The sequence below is a fragment of the Trachemys scripta genome, chromosome 1, assembly GCF_013100865.1.
Source record: "Trachemys scripta elegans isolate TJP31775 chromosome 1, CAS_Tse_1.0, whole genome shotgun sequence".
NCBI lineage: Eukaryota > Metazoa > Chordata > Testudines > Emydidae > Trachemys > Trachemys scripta.
This window is the reverse complement of record NC_048298.1, coordinates 69,356,775-69,377,870: the sequence shown is the minus strand read 5'-3', so window position 1 is coordinate 69,377,870 and position 21,096 is coordinate 69,356,775. Positions and strand designations below refer to the sequence as shown.

Sequence of the window (21,096 nt, the reverse complement as noted above, 5' to 3'; positions counted from 1 at the left end):
AAATAGCTTCTGTGACTTTTAGGATTTTGTTGTTGTTGTTAAAAAAAAATTAACCTGCTGACAGCTTACATTGAAATTGACTTGTGATATTTTATTTCCCCCCAAAAGAGCTGGTTATAAGAGAAATGCCAATCAACCCTAGAAGCTTTCACGTATTAGAAATATCTTGAGCACACAGGCTTATGCATTAAAATGACCTTAGGATGCTATGTACACTCTAGGGACTTTAATGATGTTACGGTCCTAGTCAGTCCTGACCATAAAGCTTACTCAGCTTTGTAAACTGCTTTAAGTCCTGCATAAAAAGTGCTATACAAGTGCTAAATAATAATGTATTGCGTCATTGACAGCTTCTGAAAGTACTTTCCATGTTTGCTGAACACGAACAGCTACTTATCAAACATTACTAGAGTAACTTGACTGTTTCTAATTTTCATTCAAAATGCCAGGCGGGCTCTTGTTCACTTTCAAGATGTGCTGCATGTGCTGGGTAGAAAGCTTTTCTCCAATAGCTTGGGCTATGGGAAATTTGGTCAAAACGCTGGCTATGCAAAAGTCAACATTTTAGGACAATAAAAGAACCGAGCATTTTGGTGGGCAGCTGGGGGTTATGGTGAGGCCAACTGCTGAATCCTCCTTGTCATATTGTGCCACTAATATTTAATCAGAGCTCTCCTTTACATCAGGGAGTTCTGCTTAAATCAATAGCACGATATGGCCCTTGATGCATATTTTAGTATCAGCCATTGCTGAAGCAATGCTCTTGTTCTGGTCCCATCACCTCAGCCGTTCATTTATGTTTCACGTCAGTTAGAAATAGCCAGTTCAGAAGCCTCACAAAATTATGGCTTATGCAATGACTCCATTACACTTACCTATAATACTAGTATTCATACCATTCTGATATACAGCAGTGGCTGACAAATAATTGAACCATGCACATGTTCTCCTACTATGAAAACTTTCTTTCGGAGTATGCTGTAACATATGCTACCGTTTATCTGTATTCTTCCTGGTGGAAGTAACCTCTTGCTCTGGAACTACACACAGGAATTTATAATGTTTTATTGCTACCACCTCCACTGCTGCATAGTGAGAGGCCTGTTATCCAGCTGGATTAATAGCATAGCCTGAGGTTTTTAGCTGACTTCAGAGGATATATCTAAATTAGCAGAATAGGATCTGGTTTAAATCGTTGCCTGCATGTGCAATTAAACTGCAATTCCTGGGTGTAAGATCTCTCCAAAAAAAAAAAAAAAAAACCTGTGGGTCAAATCCTGCCATCTTTCCTATTCCCGTCAGTGAGAGGTTTGACTGAGTAAATATTGCAGGATTTGGGGTTTGATTCGGGAAGACACTTCATCTTATGCGTAACTCCATCCTTATATTCAAGATGTAAGGATGTGTCTAAAGTTAAGTTCATTTCATTTTCCTTGGGACTTAATCATGTATTTAAATGCTATCTCAATTTTCCTGAATGGAGACCTTAATCCAGTGAATTCATGAAGACACTAATTTTGATTTTCTTAATTACTACGCCTGTAGGGTAACTCAACACTTATTTAAGAGGTTACAAATAATGTTGAGTCCATTAGTCACGGGGGAGAGAAATGTTAATAGCTTTGCTTAGTTTATGCAACTTTTAATTTTGGCCTTTTCCTCCATGATGAATGAAATTATTTACCTGAAAAAAAGCAATTAAAAATTAATAAAAGAAGAATGATATAAATGCAAATTTGATCAGAGTGCATAATACAATCAATTCATATTACAAAACAATTGGTAAAAGAAGCAACTTACTTCAAGATGATTTATGTATCTGTAAAGGATTTGCAAGCATTTATCTTCCAAACTTGATAGACAGAATCAGGAGTTTAGATGAAGGAAAGACTTAGTCCCTCAGCCTCAGACTATGGAATATTTATTGTTGCAATATTATTTTTAATAGTTATTCTAAAATTGTATTTGTTTAGATTTGTGATATGGAATATAGAGGAAGTGTTAGTCTAAAGTTTGAACTTGGTTCTACATCAAGGCTATTCTTCTGTTAAAATGTTCTTAAAGAAGTATGCAAAAGTATTGGTTTACTCACAGATACACAGACAGAGAAATATGTAACAATAGGCTTTGCTTGTAGAAATAGAAATAAGGAAAAGTAAAACATTTGTAATTATGAAGGATTGCATAGCACTCTCCAGATAACATGTCAACACTCTCTGCAACATGAGTTAGGCATTTGGCATGTGGCATTTTCCCAAGGACTCAGAACAACTTAATTAAGAATAAAACAAGTGGATAGCTCTATTAATATGAAGAAAATATGCACAACTCTTTCTTTAAAATTCCAGGTGTAACATTCTAGCAGAATAAATGGAAAAAGTAATTGGAGACTGAGTTCTTAGTAAGGTTTATCTCTCAGTTGCACCTGATTCTTAAAGTGGTCTAAAAATATCTCTGGAATAACCTAGACTGGAATTCATTTGTTTATTACAAAATTTTAATGATCAGATAACTTGTTCAAAATAATCTATAATGCTTCCCTCTCCAGCAGCTGCCTTGTCTGCTTCAGAGATCTCTAACTCTTTTGACTGGCTCTGCCAGCCATCCCACTTTGACTCTTCCCTGATGGTACCAAGTAACTTCACTCCTTTGAGAAATCTCAATTTAGGTCCCAGTCCAGCAAAGCACTAAGCATTTCCTTAATTTTAAGCACATGCCTAAGTTCTGTTAAAGTCAATGGGCCTTGAACATACATTTAAAGTTTGCCTCCTGGTTAAGTGTTTTGTTGAATAGGGATGGGTTACTGAATCGAGGCCTTAACCATGTCCCAAACAAATCATATTATTTCACAGCTTAATGATAATATATTGATATCAGAAATGCTCACAAGATTGCAAAGCTATAGGAAACATTATAAAGTGCTTATGACATTGTTGGCACTGTAATAATAACAGCAGTAATGTATGTCCAGTAAATTAACCTCACATAATTTCTAGATTTGTCCTCCACTATTTTTGTTGCACATCTTAGTCATTTTTAAACTTGGTACATGGAGGGCCTTTTAAGTGGGCTTCCTATAGGGCAGAGAACATAGGATTTCTTGTAGATATTGGTTGAATTGAAATATAAATGCTGAGACACAGTTAACTTGGGCTAAGTGGGCCTTTTCTTTACTTGTGATTTTCTTGTACAGCTAATAGTTGTTCTGGTGTCTATTTCTTTGTTCTTTCAGAGTCCATCCATGTAGGATGGCACAACAAAGTCATTCTTGTTGGCTATATGTCATCTTATCAATCCATTTTAGTTCTTGGCATTTATCACTCACCTTATTTTTCAGATGCTTCATTTCATTGTCTGTACTTTTCTATTTCTAAATTGTAATGTCTGATTTAATAAAGAAGTATTCACAAAACAAGTACCTGCACAGACAAAAGGCAAAGTATTATTTCATTTATGAAACTAGAGTGCAGTAAAGCCCAGCTTTTAGCAACAATGTGATCACTCATTGCTATTTATCAGTGTTTATTTAAGATTTTAGTTGAATTAAGAACAAGGAAAATGCAATTTAGTGCAGAAAGGGGGTCACATAGTCTAGGCCTTAGTTAATTTATCTTTTATGACAGAGTCCATTTTCTGCTGCTCGTATTATTCCATAGAAAAACATTTGCTTCCTGAAAGTGCATCTGCAGCTGTAGCATGGACTAACTTAGAGGTAGCATTTAATTTGTGTTCCATTATTCAGTTATCAAGAAAAAAGTGCATGCTGAGAAATGCTATGTTTATTTAATAATAGCATAAACAGTAGTTTTGATAGGCAGAACCAATTACACTAGTACTTAGCTGGGAATACTATACCATTAGCTCAGAAACTGTTGTCTAAAAATCTCTGTCACTGGACTACAGGGATTCATCAGTCAGCTCTCCAGATAAATGCTAATAAGGAGATAAATTGATGCGCTATACACACACGGTTTGGCAATTCAATATGGTAGTATGTTCCCTTAGCTCATGTAGCTGCGATAACTTGCAATAGCTATATCATATTTCCTTTTTATAATATATTATTGTTTATCGGCTTGAAGTATAATTAAATGTTTTCATTTTGTTTTGGCTGCAAATGAATCTTAAATTTCTAGTTTGGATGAGAGATTAGGTTCTCACTTACATGCAGGCCCTTTTATACCACTCTGGCAGCCTAAAAAATCTTTAAAGTGCATGTAAATGTAATTTATGCTCAATGTAAGGACTCTTTACACTACCAGAGTAGAGTAAGGAGACCATAGAGTAAAGGTGAATCTGGCTTTAGGAGATTAATCACCACCATCTTTAGATTGCCAACCAATTTTTTATTTAAAAAACCTTGTGTTCTTGTATGTGAGCTCCTATTTTAACTAGATACATGTTAATGGACACTAATGCTATATAAACTCATAGACTTTAAGGCTACAAAGGATCATCATGATCATTTGGTCTGACCTCCTGCACATTGCAGACCACAGAACCTCACCCACCCACTCCCTGTAGTAGGCTGATAACTTCTGGCTGAGCTACTTGTGTCCTCAAATTTTGATTTAAAGACTTCAAGTTACAGAGAACCCACCATTTATTTTAGGTCAAACCAGCAAGTATATTGTGCCCCATACTGCAGAGGAAAGGGAACCTCCCCACTCCTGGGGAGAAAATCCTTTCTGACCCCAAACATGGCAATAAATTAGACCACCATCCAGACACCTGGGAAAGAATTTTCCATAATACCTCAGAGCCCTCCCCCTCTAGTCTCATCATCAGCAGTTGGATATATTTACTAATAGCAGTTGCGGATAGGCAACATGCCATTGTAGGCAATCTCATCATACCATCCCCTCCATAAACTTATTAAGCTCAGTCTTAAAGAAATTAGGTATTTTTGTCCCCTCTACTCCCCGTGAAAGACTGTTCAGAAGTTCACTCCTCTGGTGGTTAGAAACCTTCTTCTAAATGTCAAGCATAAACTTGTTGATGACCAGTTTATATCTATCTGTTCTTGTACCAGCTTTGGCCCCCTAACTTAAATAACTCCTCTCTTTCCCTGCTGTTTATCCCTCTAATGTAGCTATAGGACACAATCATATCTCCCCTCATTCTTGTTTTGTTAGGCTAAACAAGACAAGCTTCTTAAATCTCCTCTTGTAAGGTAGGGTCTCCAGTCTTCTGATCATCCTAGTAGCTCCTCTCTGCACCTATTCTAGTTCAAATTTATGTTTCTTAAACATAGGAGACCAAAATTGCACACAATATTCCAGATGAGGTCTCACCAGTGCCTTGTGTAATGGTAATAACATTTCCATATCTCTACAGGAAATACCTTACCTGATGCATTTTAGGATTGCATTACCCTTTTTAATGGATCAGTGTTCACGTCGCACTCCCTGTCAGTACTTGACCCATCCCAGGGAAGCTAATGATATAACCAGCGGATCAAATTCGGTGATGAATCTTGGTCATGTGCCGAAGAAGATCCGATACATCCCCAGTTTACAGCAAAAATTCTTATTGTTAGTCCCTAAGTGCATGACCTTGCACTTTGCACTGTTAAATTTCATCCCATTTCTATTACTCCAGTTCTCAAGGTCATTCAGATCTTCTTGTAGGATATTCCGGTCCATATGGGCAATACCTCCCAACTTTGTGTCATCTGCAAATTTTATTAACACACTCTCACTTTTTGTGCTAGAGTCATTAATGAAAATGGTAAATGATTGGTCCTAAAACCAATCCTTGAGGAACTCCACTAATAACCTCCCTGCACCTGGACATTTCACATTTCAGCATGACCCATTATAGTTTCCCCTTTAACCAATTCATTGCCCACCTTTTGATTTTCATATTAATCCCTATTTTCTCCAGTTTAACTAATAATTTCCCATGTGGAACTGTATCAAATGCTTTATATTTGTTACTTGTTTAATCTGATTGCATCAGAGCACCAGATATCGCTGCATTATATCAAAGATAACTCAGTTTTGGAGACAGTGAGGAAGTTAAAGTTTGCGAGAGTTCACCCTGGAAAAAAGACATCCTTATTAAGGAGAATCATCATTTTCCTATGCGGCACCCTAGTTTTCAGAATTTCACATTTCTTCTTAGAAACGTGCAAGGTTAAATTACATCAAACAGTTGTTGTCTTACACATAAAAACTGATTTGACTTTTCTAATTAGAATCTACCTTGAATTTTATGACAAAATGTATTATATACCCATGTTGTTATATATATTTAGACATCTATAAGGCATTTGAGTTAGTCCCACATGACATTCTGATAGTCAGACAACTGATAGTTCAATATTAAATGGATTAAAAACTGGTTAACTGATAGATCTCAAAAAATAACTGTAAATGGGAAATCATCAGAATCATCTGGCATGTTCCAGGTAGGGTCCAGCAGGAATCTGTTCTTTGGCAAATGCTATTCAATATCTTTATCAAAGTGCTGGAGGAAAATACAAAATTATTGCTGGTACAATTTGCAGGTAACAGAAAAAATTGCTTGAGTGTTAAATAATTGATGGTGTAAATTATATAGAATTATCTGGATCATTTGGTAAGGCAGGCTCTTTTAATAACATGTGTTTTAATACAAATGCAAGGTCATACATTTAGGATCAAAGAATGTAGGTTACATTTACAGACTGGGGCACAGTATCCTGGAATGCAGTGATACTGAAAACGATTTAGGAGAATAATGCGACTTAGGCGATGCTGTGCCTGAGGGAACAAACATGAACCTTGAATGCATAAGGAGAGGAATAGCAAGTAGTAGCAAGAAGATGGTATTACCTTTATAGATGGCATTAGTGAGACTGATACTTTGTCCAGTTCTGATGTCTAGACTTCAAGCAGGATGTTGACCAATTGGAAAGTCTTCAAAAAATTGCTACAAGAATGATTTGAGGTCTGGAAAATAATACCTTATAGTGACACACTAAAGAAGCTTAATCTATTTAATTTATCCAAGAGGAAGTTACAAGGTGATGATCATGAAAATGTGGAAGAAATTTCTGATAGTAGGTTGCTCTTTAATCTAACAGAAAAAGGCATATTGAGGTCCAATGGTTAGAAGCTGAAGCTACACAATTCAGACTAGCAATAAAGTACACATTTTTAAATAGTGAGAATAATTAACCATTGGAACAAGGTATCTGGGGATGTGGTGGATTCTCCATCACATGAAGTTTTATATCAAACTGGATGTCTTTCTAAAAGATATGTTATAGCTCAAATAGAAGTTATGGCCCTGATGCAGAAATTATTAGATGAAGCCTGAAGACCAGGTTAGATGATCACAATGGTCCCTTTTGGCCTTAAAATCTATGATTCTATGAGAATTAAAATATAAGAGGCTTTCACTGACCATCACTGACTTCAATGAAACTACAGTGATTTGTACCTGCTGAGGATGTAGCCCTAAAATCTTATAAGCTACAAGAACAATTTTACACGAGTGAAACCAGTAGTCTTGAATAAAACTGGTGGAGTGGTAAATCAGGCCCTTAGATTGTTCCTGAACTACTTAGCCATTCTGTTTTGGATTCCTGCCTGGAAGTTGTCATTCAAAAGCAGCAAAAGGATCACCAGAACTAGAGAGGATACATGCTTTCATTCTTATAAATATTAGTTATGCAGTATATATAGAAAATTACTTCCTTCCATTTGCCATTTTGTTTACATATTTTACCTTTGAAATTCAACCCAATCATTCAGTATTCCTGATTGCAAAGACACCAGACCGCACTTTCAATAAATAATTCCACTTTAATGTCAAAGTAATAATTTAGACAGATACAGTGTGCACACCTGCAAAAAAATATATGCAAGCTGGTTTACAAGCTAGAGGAACAATAAACCAATAAAAATACATCATCCAGTTAAGTCCGATGACACCAAATACTTATTATTAGAGCTTTACAAAGACTACAAAACTTTTCAGATGATTTATTTCACTGTTTCTGTCTATTTACATGATATGTTACATCAAAAAATGTACAAAATATAAAATGTATACAGACAAATGTTTCACAAACAATTTTTAAGTTGTAAACTAGGTGGACTCACTGAGATGTATTGCAGGAAGTTTTGTATATGGTAATATTGTGTGTGTTTGTGTCTAAAATGGCAGGAAAAGATTTGCAAATTTGTTCAGAACACATATGTAACAAAGATCAGCTGGTTTTTTTTGGTCAGCTGTCAGATACATGTGCTGATGTTTTACAATAGAAACTGATCTAAGTTTTGGGGCTCCACGTCAGTCTGACTACATTCTACATGCATAAAATCAATTAAGAGTTTGTACTAGGGCAATAGCACCGTGTACGGACCGCTAGATTCACTGATGCAGCTCAGTGCTATTGGAAACTGCATTGATTTCTTTGTCTTTGTTTTACAGCAAATGACCACAGGGTGGCCACAAAGAGTTAGTAGCACCAATTACAACATCCTGAAGGTAACATCCATTTAAGTGTACAGTACATATACACAATGCCATAGCCCTTGGATTATTTTTTTTTTAAATTATTTTATCCAGTTGTCTCTTGTGGCAATAGCATTTCCAATTATTCTGATCAGTTTTCATGCAATCTGTTTGTAGCCTGCCATGACAGATGCACTTAAAATTTCATTTTTTGCCCCCAGAAATGTATTGGCTTAATATACAAATTGAAACATGCTCACTCTAGCATTGATAGCTCCTGCATAGTCATAACAACTGTAAATACAGGACAAACACACGAGGTTAAAAACAGTTTTTAAGGTTTGCATTCTGTATTTGTTTGCAACATTGAGGAAATCTCAGCAAGTATAACATCTCTTAACACCAACAGGATAAAATACAATTTCTTGTTTGTTTGCTTTGATTTGTGCAAGGCTTTTTATATTTACAATACCCACCCAGTAGACTGTGCAAAACCAACCCACTTTTACAGTGGACATCACTGCTTCAGTGTTCTTTAATGCTGTTTTTTTTTCATGTACAACAATATCAATCAAAACAACATGCTTAAAATTAGAAAAAGAAAAAAAAATAAACAAATATTTGTGCTCATGCTGCATCAAGTGCATCCAGCTCTGCTGGATAAGAATTCGAAACATCTATCCTTCAAAAACTCCATTCCACAGGACTGAATGGATCTGGGGCAGCTTTTTCAGCTTTTAGGTGATAGTGGAAGTGGGTTCTGGGTTTCTTGTATATTTCTGAGGGTAGGCAGAGCAATCTATTCACAAGATAAAAATACTATATAGCAACTGTTCTTTCTCCTATCCATTTCTTAAAAAATCATGATATACAGATATGAGGCTACTGTGTTAACTGACGTTATTTCGGTAATAAATGAAAACAAAACAGTGTAAATTACCAATGGTTTAGGAATTAAACCAACCGTAAAACTGTTCTAGAAATCTGTTTTAAGGCAGTGAAACAGCACCATAGGAAATGTTCCTTCTTCCACTGAAAAGGCTCAAACGAATGAAGCCCTAAAAAGCCTTTAGTCAGTGTTGGTTAATAATTGGTATAAAACTGTAAAGGAGTGGGTAGGTGGTTAAAAAAGACCTTTGTGGTAAAAACAACTTTATAAAATCGGTGACTTGTACACTAAAAACTTCATGGAGAGTGTCACTGTGACCATGGCAATTAAGAATTAAATTGGCACTTATCCAGCATATCACAGTAGTGTTTTCTGGTGATAGCACAATACTGTTTGTGCTTATTGATTCATCTTTGATTCATTTTGGAATGGGCAGTAGTGTACGACAAACACTACTGTAGTCCTGTGACCAGCACCATGTGGCACAACAGAGGTTAGAAGAGGAGCAGAAGACTGCATTGCTAATGCAGCACCTCAGAGAAAAGTAAAGGAAAAAAACAAAAAGTTTGTACTGTAAACTTTTAGAGAGAGAGTTAGAGAGAGAGAGAGAGAGAGAGAGAGAGAGAGGAAAAACAAAAAAAAAGGTTCCAGTTTGGCTAACACATGTGCAATCTGCTTAGTTGCCCTCCATTTAGGGCCCTTTCCAGTTGATTAATGGAGTCTTACTCACTCCACTGATATTGAAATGCCTTGAAATTAAACAAATTCAAGCTTTCCACTTCAATTTTAATTCCTGACTTTGCAGAGTTAAGCCTCCTGCCTACCTACAACACGCCGCTCTTGTTCAGGGACCTCAGTGTGCTGCTTTCATCCTGGCAGTAGTTAGTGGCAATAGATTTTACTATAATCCTCTACCCAGGTTCGTCCCCTCTAGAGAGTTGATTCAAGAGAGGAATCCAAAATGTCATCATGGTGGCTGGTGCTATCACTGTCACAGCTTTGTGCACTCGAGTAATTGGCTGCTTCTTGGAGCCTCATTAGCATATTCATCTGAAAAAGAAGGTAATGTTTATGTAATCACTGTAGCATTTAATGCAGCAAGGGCTATGTCAAAAATTAATTAAACTACTCTGGTGTATGCAGTGTGCTGGTACCCAGAGTGAGAGAAATGGCAAAATGATTTCAGAACGGGCAAAATATCAGTGGCTCCTCCTGGCTGCCCAGCCTTCAGTGCTTTAAATAAAAGCATGAGTGTAAAGGTCTAATAAGCCATAGGGATATAATAACTCTGCAATTCAGTGGTGTGAATGGCTGCAGCTGCAACACAGACAGGCAAAGGAAACAGTATCACAGCTGGACATCTGGGCCCGTATTTGGAGACAGTCAAGCCTCCAATAATGTTTTGGCTGCTGTAGGCAGAATAAATTGGAAAAGCAACTGCAAACATGATCACACGAACACACACCCTCCGAGAGAGAGAGAGAGAGTGTGGGGGGGAGGGAGGTGGACTGTAGCCAGCTGCTACATACAAGAGCACCATCTGCTGCTCAAGAGCTGACTTCAGCAAAAGGAACAGTAACAGAAAACAGCAGACTCTAGTCCTGAGGAAAGGGGAAGCATAACACAATTCATTTGGGTATTATTGGAGCTTGTAGCACATTTGATAAATCATCAGAAGCCAACGCCTGCCCTAGAAAATTGCTCAGATTCTTGACAACAAACTCAGTATAATGATGATAATTTTATTTATAAAGCAGCACTCATGCCAAAGTCCTCAGAGCACTGAAAAACATTAGCCCAATTTTAAGACAGTGACATTTTAGGTGAACAGTTCAGGTTCCTTGTAACTAAATATATGCAATGAAAGGTAAGAAGAGGGAAGGTATTTTATTTGTGTGAACCCTTTTCAAGTTTGTTCAGGAATACTTGAATGTCTATACTTCATGGCTACACCATTCACAGATAATTCTATAAGCTTTGAACATTGTACTGGGGATACCACGAAGCAGCTTTAAGCTCCAAATTCAATGTGCGTGTTATATACCCTATGTATGAGACAAATACTGATGTGTGTGCGTATGTGTTACATTGTATGTATGAGACAAATTCTGAAATGCCTTGTTATGTCATACAGGGTCAATGGAGCTGATTCATCACTACTGAAATCAGTATCGACCCTCCCATTGGCTTCATGGATGCAGGTTCAAGCCTATATGCAGTGCAGATGCCACACTTTTGCCACATGGGGGATGGGGGAGGGTCCAGACAGCAAAGATTCATTATGGTGGGACACAACTTCTGCACTACAATGGAGGGATAGCTCAGTGGTTTGAGCTTTGGCCTTTTAAACCTAGGGTTGTGAGTTCAATCCTTGAGGTAGGGATCTGGGGATTGGTCCTGCTTTGAGCAGGGAGTTGGACTAGATGACCTCCTGAGGTCCCTTCCAACCCTGATATTCTATGATTTCTGCACACTACTATGCGGCAGGGATAGTGAATGGGCTGGGAGCGTAGCCAGAGGATTCACTTGCAGTGTAAATCCTAAAGGGTCAAAGGGCCTCTCCTGTATTTGTCTGGTGGGAAACAGTGAGTCACATAGGCTAATTCCCTACATTATTTGGAGATTCATGGTCTGATTTCTGGGAAATGAACGCTCTGAGCACTTGTGGGGACTTGGGAGTAATATTAAATATATAATTGGTATATTCTTTACATTTCAAATTCTAGGTTGAAACACAGATTACAAAGGTAAGCAAAAAGCTTTGTTCTTACCAAGGGGTCCCCTTCAGTGTCGCTTTGTGGAATGTGCTTGGACGTTGTTCCTTCTTGTGCAGATGCGTAACCCTCAAACCCAATGTCTTCTGGTCTTAACTGAAGTAATGATGGCCATTCATGCTGCACAGGTGCGGAGCTCCATGGGTAAGTATCTGCTACCCACTTTGAGGGATCCTCCCATGGCGCTCTTTTACCATACATCTAAATTATGGATATAATACATTTAGTTATTTAGACTGCACGCTTTTCAATACGTTACTATTTATAATACTAGACAAATGGAATCAAACACATCTAAACAACTTTTGCAGCAGAGACTCAACTTTCAAAAGTACTCAGCACCCACAGCGATGGCCCGAAGCTCAGAAGAGCTCACTTCCAACAGGCACCTAAATGAAATGGCTGTGTATTGAAAAGTGTTCCACACCTTACAACTCCCAATGAGAACAAAAAGAAATTGAGAAGCTACAGGTTTTGATAAAATGTGAAGTGGAACTTTGGGAAAGGAGAGAGAAATATCACAAGAAGTTGTTTGCGAGGTAGTTGGAAAGTACAAACCCATTTTAAGTGACATTATTTCCATGCATCTTGCAAAGAAGAGGGACATAGGAAATAGAAACAGAGATGTTCCATTTATACAGGGCTTAGGAAAGCTGTAGCAGAACAATAAGAAAGCCTCTTCAATCTTGAGTAGCGTGTACCTTCAATAGGTGAAGAGAAGAAATTCACCTAGCTCTTTTTATCTCCAGCTTACTCAGAGAGTCCTATTTTCTCTGAGTGTCACAATGATCTTTTCTGGACTCAGATTATCTTGGTCCTATTGCTTCTTATAAGAACATTTATTTTCTGTATAGTGTAGGCCCGGTAGTATAAAAAAAATAAAGCAAGTCTGTAGGACTTCTGTGTACTATTATGTTGTTGTTAAACAATTCAGAATGTCTAAGAACTGGGCTGGTTTGTGGCAATCCAATAATTTCTTCTGGAGGCTGCCATCTTGTGCTTCAGAATTGAAGTTTTCATTTAAAAAAAAAGTCTGTAGCCCTCATGGTTGTGAAAATGAATTGAACTGCTCCTGTTGATATCAAATTTATTTTTGTTTTAACTCTGCAGTTTAATGAGGATGGTTTAAATGTTAACTATTTCACAGCTTATTAATGTACTCAAGAAACAAATGACATAACCATATTATGAAGATGACTCATTTGAATGTCTCAAGTGGGTGGGACTTGGCATGTGGGCGGAGCATGAGAGAATACCACTATTTTTTTTTCTTATTAGTTTCCCCCTGGTCTAAATAAGCTGCAGTAATCTTGGTGTGACTGTGCCTATCAGATGTTCAGTACTCTATCTCAGTTAGTTCAAGCAGTTTTAGAAAACAGAGATGCTTCAATAATGCAAGATTCCAAACCTCACTCCCTATGAAGCAGAAATTTTAATGAGTGTTGGCGGTACCACTAGATTAATTTTTGGCAAAAGTTACCTTCCATACCATATTGTTCGCAGTGTTGCTGTAGCCTTGTTGGCCCCAGGATATTAGAGAGACAAGGTGGGTGAGGTAATATTTTTTACTGGACCAACTTCTGTTGCTGAGACAGACAAGCTTTCGAGCTATACAGAGCTCTTCTTCAGAATTCCGAATTCCTCAGAGTTCAAAAGCTTGTTTCTGGCCCAATAAAAGATATTACCTCACCCACCTTGTCTCTCTTTCCATACCATTCTCTTCATAGCATGCAAAGTTGTAGTGAACAAAAAGAGAACAAAAGGGGCCAAACAGAAAATGGAAAGAAAAAATCAGGTAGAAGGATTACTTCAAGTAAGTGGGGAATAGTTAGGCCCATAGAAAGAAAAGAGAAGAAAAAATGCCACAGACAAGATGGGAATAAGAGAGACATTAGAGCAGACAGAAACTCAGGGAGCAGTAAGACAAAAGAGAGTCAGATTCTCATGTCCACCAACCCTTGGTGGAAAGTGCCTTAAATTGGCTGAAGAAGCCCAATGGAAAATAACCGTAGTATGGGGGAACTGTTTTCTGCAACAGCTGCAGTCCGCACCCTTGGTGTATGCGGAAATATGGGTTACATTGGGAAGAGTTGTGGATGGGATAGGAGGGGGTCTGGTGGACATCTCTGCTATGCTTGTTTGTCCACTAGTATAAAGTCCTTGAGGTCCGTCACCTGTGAAGTCCGCACTCGCAATGGATATGGTGGCCCTGAATACCTTCTCTTCATTACATACAAGTGAAGAGAAGAACAAGAGTGTATCCTCTTGTCACAGACACGCACGATCTCAAGAAAAGCCCAATCATGCATCAGGAAGAGCAGGAGAAAAGGGGTCTGGCACTTACTTCTAGAATTCTACCCCCTTTTTTTGTCACTGTGGCACATCACATCACTCTGACGTATTTCTGAAACGTATCCTGGAAAAAGCTTACAAAAACAACACAAAACTATGCTTTTTCTTTTGAAGCAAGACACAGTGTTTCTACCTACATACCTGAAGTCCCTCTCTCACGGCCTCCAGAAGATATGGCACCAAAGAATAGTTCCAAAGGTCTGTGAACCACACTCTGGAGCCATCAACATCCATGGGACAGGGGAGGAAAAGGCGAGGACCTGAGAAGAGAAGTTTTTTGTTAAATAACATGAACTGGGAGGGAAAAAAATCTCCAAAAAATGTAAGGGAAAATGACTACCGTGGCAAACTTGAATAAAGAGAATGTTTATCCAGCACTACAATTATTGGCTAGTACTGAGTTCAGCTTTATGTTATTAAAAAATTAGAGTCCTTCTTCCCCTCTTCTAATGCCTGAACTACACTGGAACGTTTTAGTGGCAAAGCTAAAGGGACGTGATATTTTGCCAGCATATCTGTGCCATCATAAGCCTTAATGAAGACACGGTTATACCAACAGAAAAGTGCTTATGCCAGTATAATTTATTTCACTTTGCTGAACCCAAATTAGCTATATCATCACAAGCTCTTTTATACCAGTGTAACTGTGTCTACCTTAACTATACTACATAGATAAGCAGCAAAGCTTTTAAGTGTAGACATGGCCTTAGTGTGGAGATTCTTGGAACAAGTCAACATTTCCATGGCAAACACTGTATATGAAACTCTTTAGTCAGGAAGTAAGGATGGAAATCACAGGAGAACAGACTTCCTCATATGATTTCCATTACTTCTTTGTTTCAGTCAGGTTGGCAAGGCATGCTTCCCATGGTGATTTAATGTTTTCAGTATCAGCTTAAACACAAGATTTTACAAAGTCAATTCAATTTCTACAAACTTTATGAAAGGTTCAGGCTTTACCCTTATTTCACTCTGATGACTCAGAAAAGGCTAGCAGCACACTGTCTTGCAAGGACTCACCAATGGTCACATCTGAGGAGCTGTGCGTTTCTAAAAAGCTGTTGAGATGATGCCATGTCTTAGGGATCCAGTCAATAATCTTGATGAGGTCATTATTGCGCATGTTCCTTTCTATTTCTGTCTCAATCAGTTTCCTTCTCAGATACCTGCCCAGGAAACCTTTTACAGGTTCCGTGTGATTAGCACATAGCACCCACCTAAGGTGAGAAGAGAAAACATCAAATAATCATACAGTGAATAAACATTGCCTCCCATCTTAAACACAGAAACAATGATATCAGTGTTTAATACTGGTTATCTACTAAAATAAAAGTCAATTCTAATAATAAATCGTAAGGATCTATTTAGTCCGTGATCACAAGGGTGATCTCTTTGCCTGTGCTTCCTGAGCCAATAGAAATCCAGTATGTTATAAGGTGGGCATATTACTACAATCCTGAACACAGTGCTGCCATGGCATGCGGTAGCAGGAATGATAGTCTGTCTGTTTTGCCAGGCGGAAAAGTGCCACACAGACAGATGTCATTAAGAGAAAGGGGGAAGAGGCAAACTGCTGTAGAGTGTGATTAAATTCAAGATGGGTGTTGGTGGATAAGCTGGAATGAGAGGAAGGAAATCTGAGAGGCCTGCACAGAGGAAAGACAAAGAAAGTGTATTTACCTGAAATTGTGATGTAGCTCTAGATTTGGTGATGAAGTAACCCCTTGGTTCATTGTTCCAATAATATAGGGACTAAAAAGAGAAAAGTAATACATTTAGTAGGAAGCGTCACTGCCACAGAATCCATCCAGGAGACAATTCAGAAAATATTCTTTATTTTTATCTTGCCTGGAGTCATCTTTGATAAAAGAATGTGCAGATGCTGTTTAGTCTCAAATTCCAATGATTTCTGGCCAGACTTATTTTTAGTATATTTGTTCTTGCATTTTTTTTCCTTTTCACACTTATGTTTTACTAGTGGTCATAAGCACTAAAACTAAATGAAGCAAAAGAGTGCTCACATACCTCATTATCTGTGGCTTGTTTAGTGGTTTTACTTCCAGGAACCAGTGAATCTTAGGAGCACTGAGCCATAATACACAAATATTTTATGAAGGGAAGCCCCTACCACAGGCACTTTTATAGCAGAAATAGGCTGATTAATAGGCTGCTAGCAGTTTTCAAATACCTTAATTACTTTTTATTCTTTTTTGACCATGAAAGACAGCCAGTCAATCACATTCTCCTTTGGTACTATTTCTAAACAACTTTTCCACTCTTCTACAGCCAGGTAAATTTTTGGTTCACAATATAACTGTTGGAAACAGGAGGTCTACCACAGAAACAGCAGCTACTGTATAGCATACTCCATGGGTCCATATTGTATCCAGGAAAACACCTTATGGATAACTACCATCATGCATCTGTTGTTACCCTCCCACAAGCTCTGGGAGCTTCTCCTGGAACTAATATGCCTGTGTTCCATGACACAGATGTATTCTATAGCAGTGGAAAGGGTTAAGATCCTGATTCCGCAAAGAATTTAAGTACATGCTTAACTTTAAGAATATATTTAAATCTCATTAAAGTCAGAGGGCATTAAAATATGCTTTAAGTGAAGTACACACAAGTGCTTGGCTGAATAGGGATGGAATTACTCACATATTTTAAGTTAATCACATGCTTAAGTACTTTGCTGAATCGGGATATAAGAGATACAAGGGTTCCTTATAACATATTTCATCGTATCACACTAATAAAGAGCTTGTAATTGTTTTAAGCACAGAAGGCAGGGAAATGAAGAGCTGCTACCTACCATGTATTATATTTACAATTGAGGAAACCATTGAAGATATCACTCAAAGAACCAATATGGTGGAGGTTATCAAGAATTATTACTACAGGGAGATCAGCACCACTATTGTCAGCACTGCACTGCTCAGCCAGGTTAGCTAGGTATTGACGCAGATCCTTCAGCAAAAGAAAACAAATAAAACAGGAAAGTAAAATCCATTTAGTCACAGTAGGGGGGAGATTTTCAAAGGCACAAAGGGGAGTTAAGAAATTTCCCCCAATGCTTATATCTCAGCTGAGTTCCCATAACCACAAAGACTTGTTTCTCAGCCAGGGCAAAACTGAAGTTTCAGCGGTATATAGAGAAAATATATAGCTGACCTGGTGTAGTGAAAACAAAAATGTAGGTAAGTCTCACTAAAGGTAAGGTAATAAAGTTTGTGTCCTGCTATCCTGAGGATATATTTCTCAGCAATAAAAACTCTATATTCCATTACCAATAGGCTGAGCTATTTAGTTCACAAAGTAGTCCCGCACTTTTAGGAACACCAAATTAACTTAATTCAAACAAGAGACTGTTATCTCATCTAGTTCACTGCTCCCATTCCCTCAGATTTTCATCCCCTCACAGACCATCTGTTCAACGCTTTGGGGCTGCTATCTCACATGCCACAATAAAGTGTATTGCTTACGTTTATTTCTCTCTGTCAGCTAGCTACCTGGGGAGTAATGGTGGATTTGGGGTTGGGGAAGAATGGTCTGTAATCATGACAATTTATTTTGCTCTTGATGGTTTACTGTTCCTCGGTCTCCTGGCTAGTCCAGCTTTTTAGCTGTCCCTTGTGTGCAATCTACAGGATAGCACACAGCACAGCAACGAGAGCATGGCTCAGCCTGCATTTTCCTAGGATAGGGATTTTTCATTTCCCGCATCACTCAGAATTTGCCCCAGTGATTTCACAAGATCAGTACACAGTCTCTCAACAATCCTTGTTGTGAATCCCTGGCACTTTGGACAGAAATCTCATTCCCATTATATTAGAACATTTCCTGGATCAGTGATAGCAAAATCGTATTTTTTTAAAGTAGAAACGTGTTATTTGTTGCTTTGGGAAAGTTCTTGTTTGGTTGTATAAATATATTAGGCTTTTTCTGACCAGGTGCCTTGAGAGAAAATCATGAGTTTCTTCCTAGTTTAGCTCTGTAGCACCATCTGTATTGTTCAAGCACACATGACAAGGATTTCTTTTTTCTTTCTTACAAACTATAAGGTTTGCTTGTCAAATAATTTTAGCACAAAATAAAGAAAAAAAATGAAAGAAAAATAGACACATACACTTGCCAGTGAGCCAGCAAAGTGACATTTTTGTGAATCACTCACATTATATATTCTACATATATAATTCTGATAAATTTGAGCACTTCCCTGTCAGAGTGAATGATATCACAAATCGTTTGCATAAAGGGAATGAAAATAGGTGTTTGTGACGGAATAGTTCTCTTATCTCCTCTATGGTCCGTGTGGACTTTCTTCTCAATCTATGCTAACAGTGCTGCGTGGTCATCACAAAACTCTAAGTAAAGATATTGATTTTAGGATTTTTTTTTTTTTTTGGTTAGCAACCACTTTACACACCCCGTTTAGGGTACCAGGTAGCTTGTGAGTTACTTGTTGATAATTTGGTTATTCTGTGAATACCTTGGCAATCTGAGGTATATCGTTAATTCAACCTGCATGTTGTCTGAAGCGTGCGCTAAATATTGTATTATCGGCACCACTACTGTAGAATTCAGGAGAAAACAGCAGCAACCAGAACCTATGTAGTGCTAAGCAAGGAATTAAACCCAAGTGCTAATCCAATGCCCTGGGCACTAGATCACCCTTTCTACTCTCATCCAGTAATTTTGGGCTACCATTTTCACTATCAAAATGCAAGTCAGACTAGCACTACATTGTACAGCTAATGTCTTCAAAAAGAAGTTACTGGAATTCCATGGACTCGAGTTAAAATGGCATTTTATTCTGCCTTTAGCAGCTTGTGAAGTGGAAGTCCTACAAGTGCCCCAAAAGTCAGCTCTTCTACACAATATCATGATGCACCACTCAGATTACAAACTGCTGTGGCTGCATGTTTCACTCTGATTAAAGGTTCAATCACTGTAGGAAAACACAAAAACCAGGGAATTGTGTAAATTAGCAGGACTAACTCTTGCTCATCAGTACAAATCAGGCAACGGATTTGTCATTTTTAATTGTAACTTACCTTGCTTGATTTGTGATCTACATTAAAAGTAGCAATTGCATCCTCAGTTTTTTTCCTGCCCAATTTAGTTATTACGTATTCAGCCAGTCTGTTGGCTAAATAGGTCTTTCCAGTGCCACTGGGTCCTGACAGGATGATTCTGTGATGCTCCATCAGCAAATTAAAGTACCGTTGGGTAATTGGCTTAGGAATTAGTGTATCAAACACAAAACTGTCCAAACTGTTTTCTTCCACTCCTGGGAATAAAAGAAAAAAATAACTTGTCTCCATTCAAGGTGATGTCTAAAATAAGTATAAATTCAGCATGGTTTCTGCTGACATCTATGCCATGCTGAGAGCAGGTAAATGCTCTTATCTAATAATCCTATCTTCTCCAGGGTTTGAATACCGTTGGAATTGCACAGATACTTCCTAAGGGGCAAAAAGATAAAACAGCAGCAGCACCACCACCATGAGTAGATGGGTGGGAGCAACAAAATCAAAGTAAATGTGAAGAGAAGGCTCTGTGAAGCAGAGATGTGTGTTTCAAACGTTAAAGGCATTTAAGATAAAAAGGTCGAAGTGACAGCAACAAGGGTTACCAGCAGAAAGATATCACATCAAATGACACGGTCCTTTTGAAGGCCCCCAACATAGAAAAACCCTACAGCTCTTTGAAATGTTTAAAGTCCCTATTGTGGAGCAGGATGGCTTAGAAACATTTCTGAATGGAATTCTTGAATTTTGTCCCTGGTCTCTATTAAAGCCATTTGTCCTTTGCTGTGACTTTAAAGTCAGTGAGAGAAGAGAAATATTTTTCGTATTATTTAATATTTATACTTCTACAGCACCAAGAAGCCTGAATGTGCTAAGTACTATACAAACACATACAAAGAACTTACATGACAAATGACTTCCTGTGCTGGACACGGGATGAGAAAAAGTCAGGTTTAAACGATAAATAGAGGGGTTGGGAGGGATATAACAAAGAAGAGAAAAATATCTGAAAAAACATAGTTGTGGTTTTACCTTTCAGGTTCACGGTGATGATGTTGTTATCTCCAACCAGATATCCACAAGGCAGCAGTTCAGGCACTTCCAGGCTATGGGCTCTGATTAAATCCCCTATACAGTAGCTAGCAATACAATCGGAGCTTAAACCCAGGCTAGTAGCTGGATCCACTCGGAAGATATATTCCTAAAATTATACATACACACAAGATATAAAAGTATGCATGGTCATCTCATGTGAGACAAGTTATTAAAACACATACTTTAATGTAGGTGGAGGCCCATTTAAAGACGACTCAGATCTATGCATTTCAGAGAAGCATATGTAAACTTAAAAAAGAGCAAAAGCATTAACTTAGGCTACATCTACACTATGGGGGGGATGTGGGGGGAGGTCGATTTAAGATACGCAAATTCAGCTACGTGAATAGCGTAGCTGAATTCGACGTATCGCAGCCGACTTACCCCGCTGTAGGGACGGCGGCAAAATCGACCTCTGCGGCTTCCTGTCAACGGCGCTTACTCCCACCTCCGCTGGTGGAGTAAGAGCGTCGATTCGGGGATCGATTGTCGCGTCCCAATGGGA

The 21,096-nt window shown here is 38.1% G+C and overlaps 1 protein-coding gene across 5 annotated transcripts in view; it reads right to left on the bottom strand.

Moving 5' to 3' along the window:
* Positions 1–9,750: 9,750 nt before the first annotated feature.
* NAV3 (neuron navigator 3) overlaps positions 9,751–21,096 on the bottom strand; it is a 405,038-nt gene continuing 393,692 nt past the window's right edge. For all 5 annotated transcript variants that reach the window (XM_034771960.1, XM_034771981.1, XM_034771971.1 and 2 more), the window contains 8 exons: positions 20,529–20,697; positions 19,521–19,756; positions 17,279–17,433; positions 16,144–16,215; positions 15,484–15,680; positions 14,605–14,723; positions 12,109–12,312; positions 9,751–10,387 (listed from right to left, as the gene is read on the bottom strand). In XM_034771960.1, the coding sequence (XP_034627851.1) occupies positions 10,268–10,387; positions 12,109–12,312; positions 14,605–14,723; positions 15,484–15,680; positions 16,144–16,215; positions 17,279–17,433; positions 19,521–19,756; positions 20,529–20,697 (1,272 nt within the window). In that variant the 3' untranslated portion in view covers positions 9,751–10,267. The remainder of the gene's footprint in view (positions 10,388–12,108; positions 12,313–14,604; positions 14,724–15,483; positions 15,681–16,143; positions 16,216–17,278; positions 17,434–19,520; positions 19,757–20,528; positions 20,698–21,096) is intronic.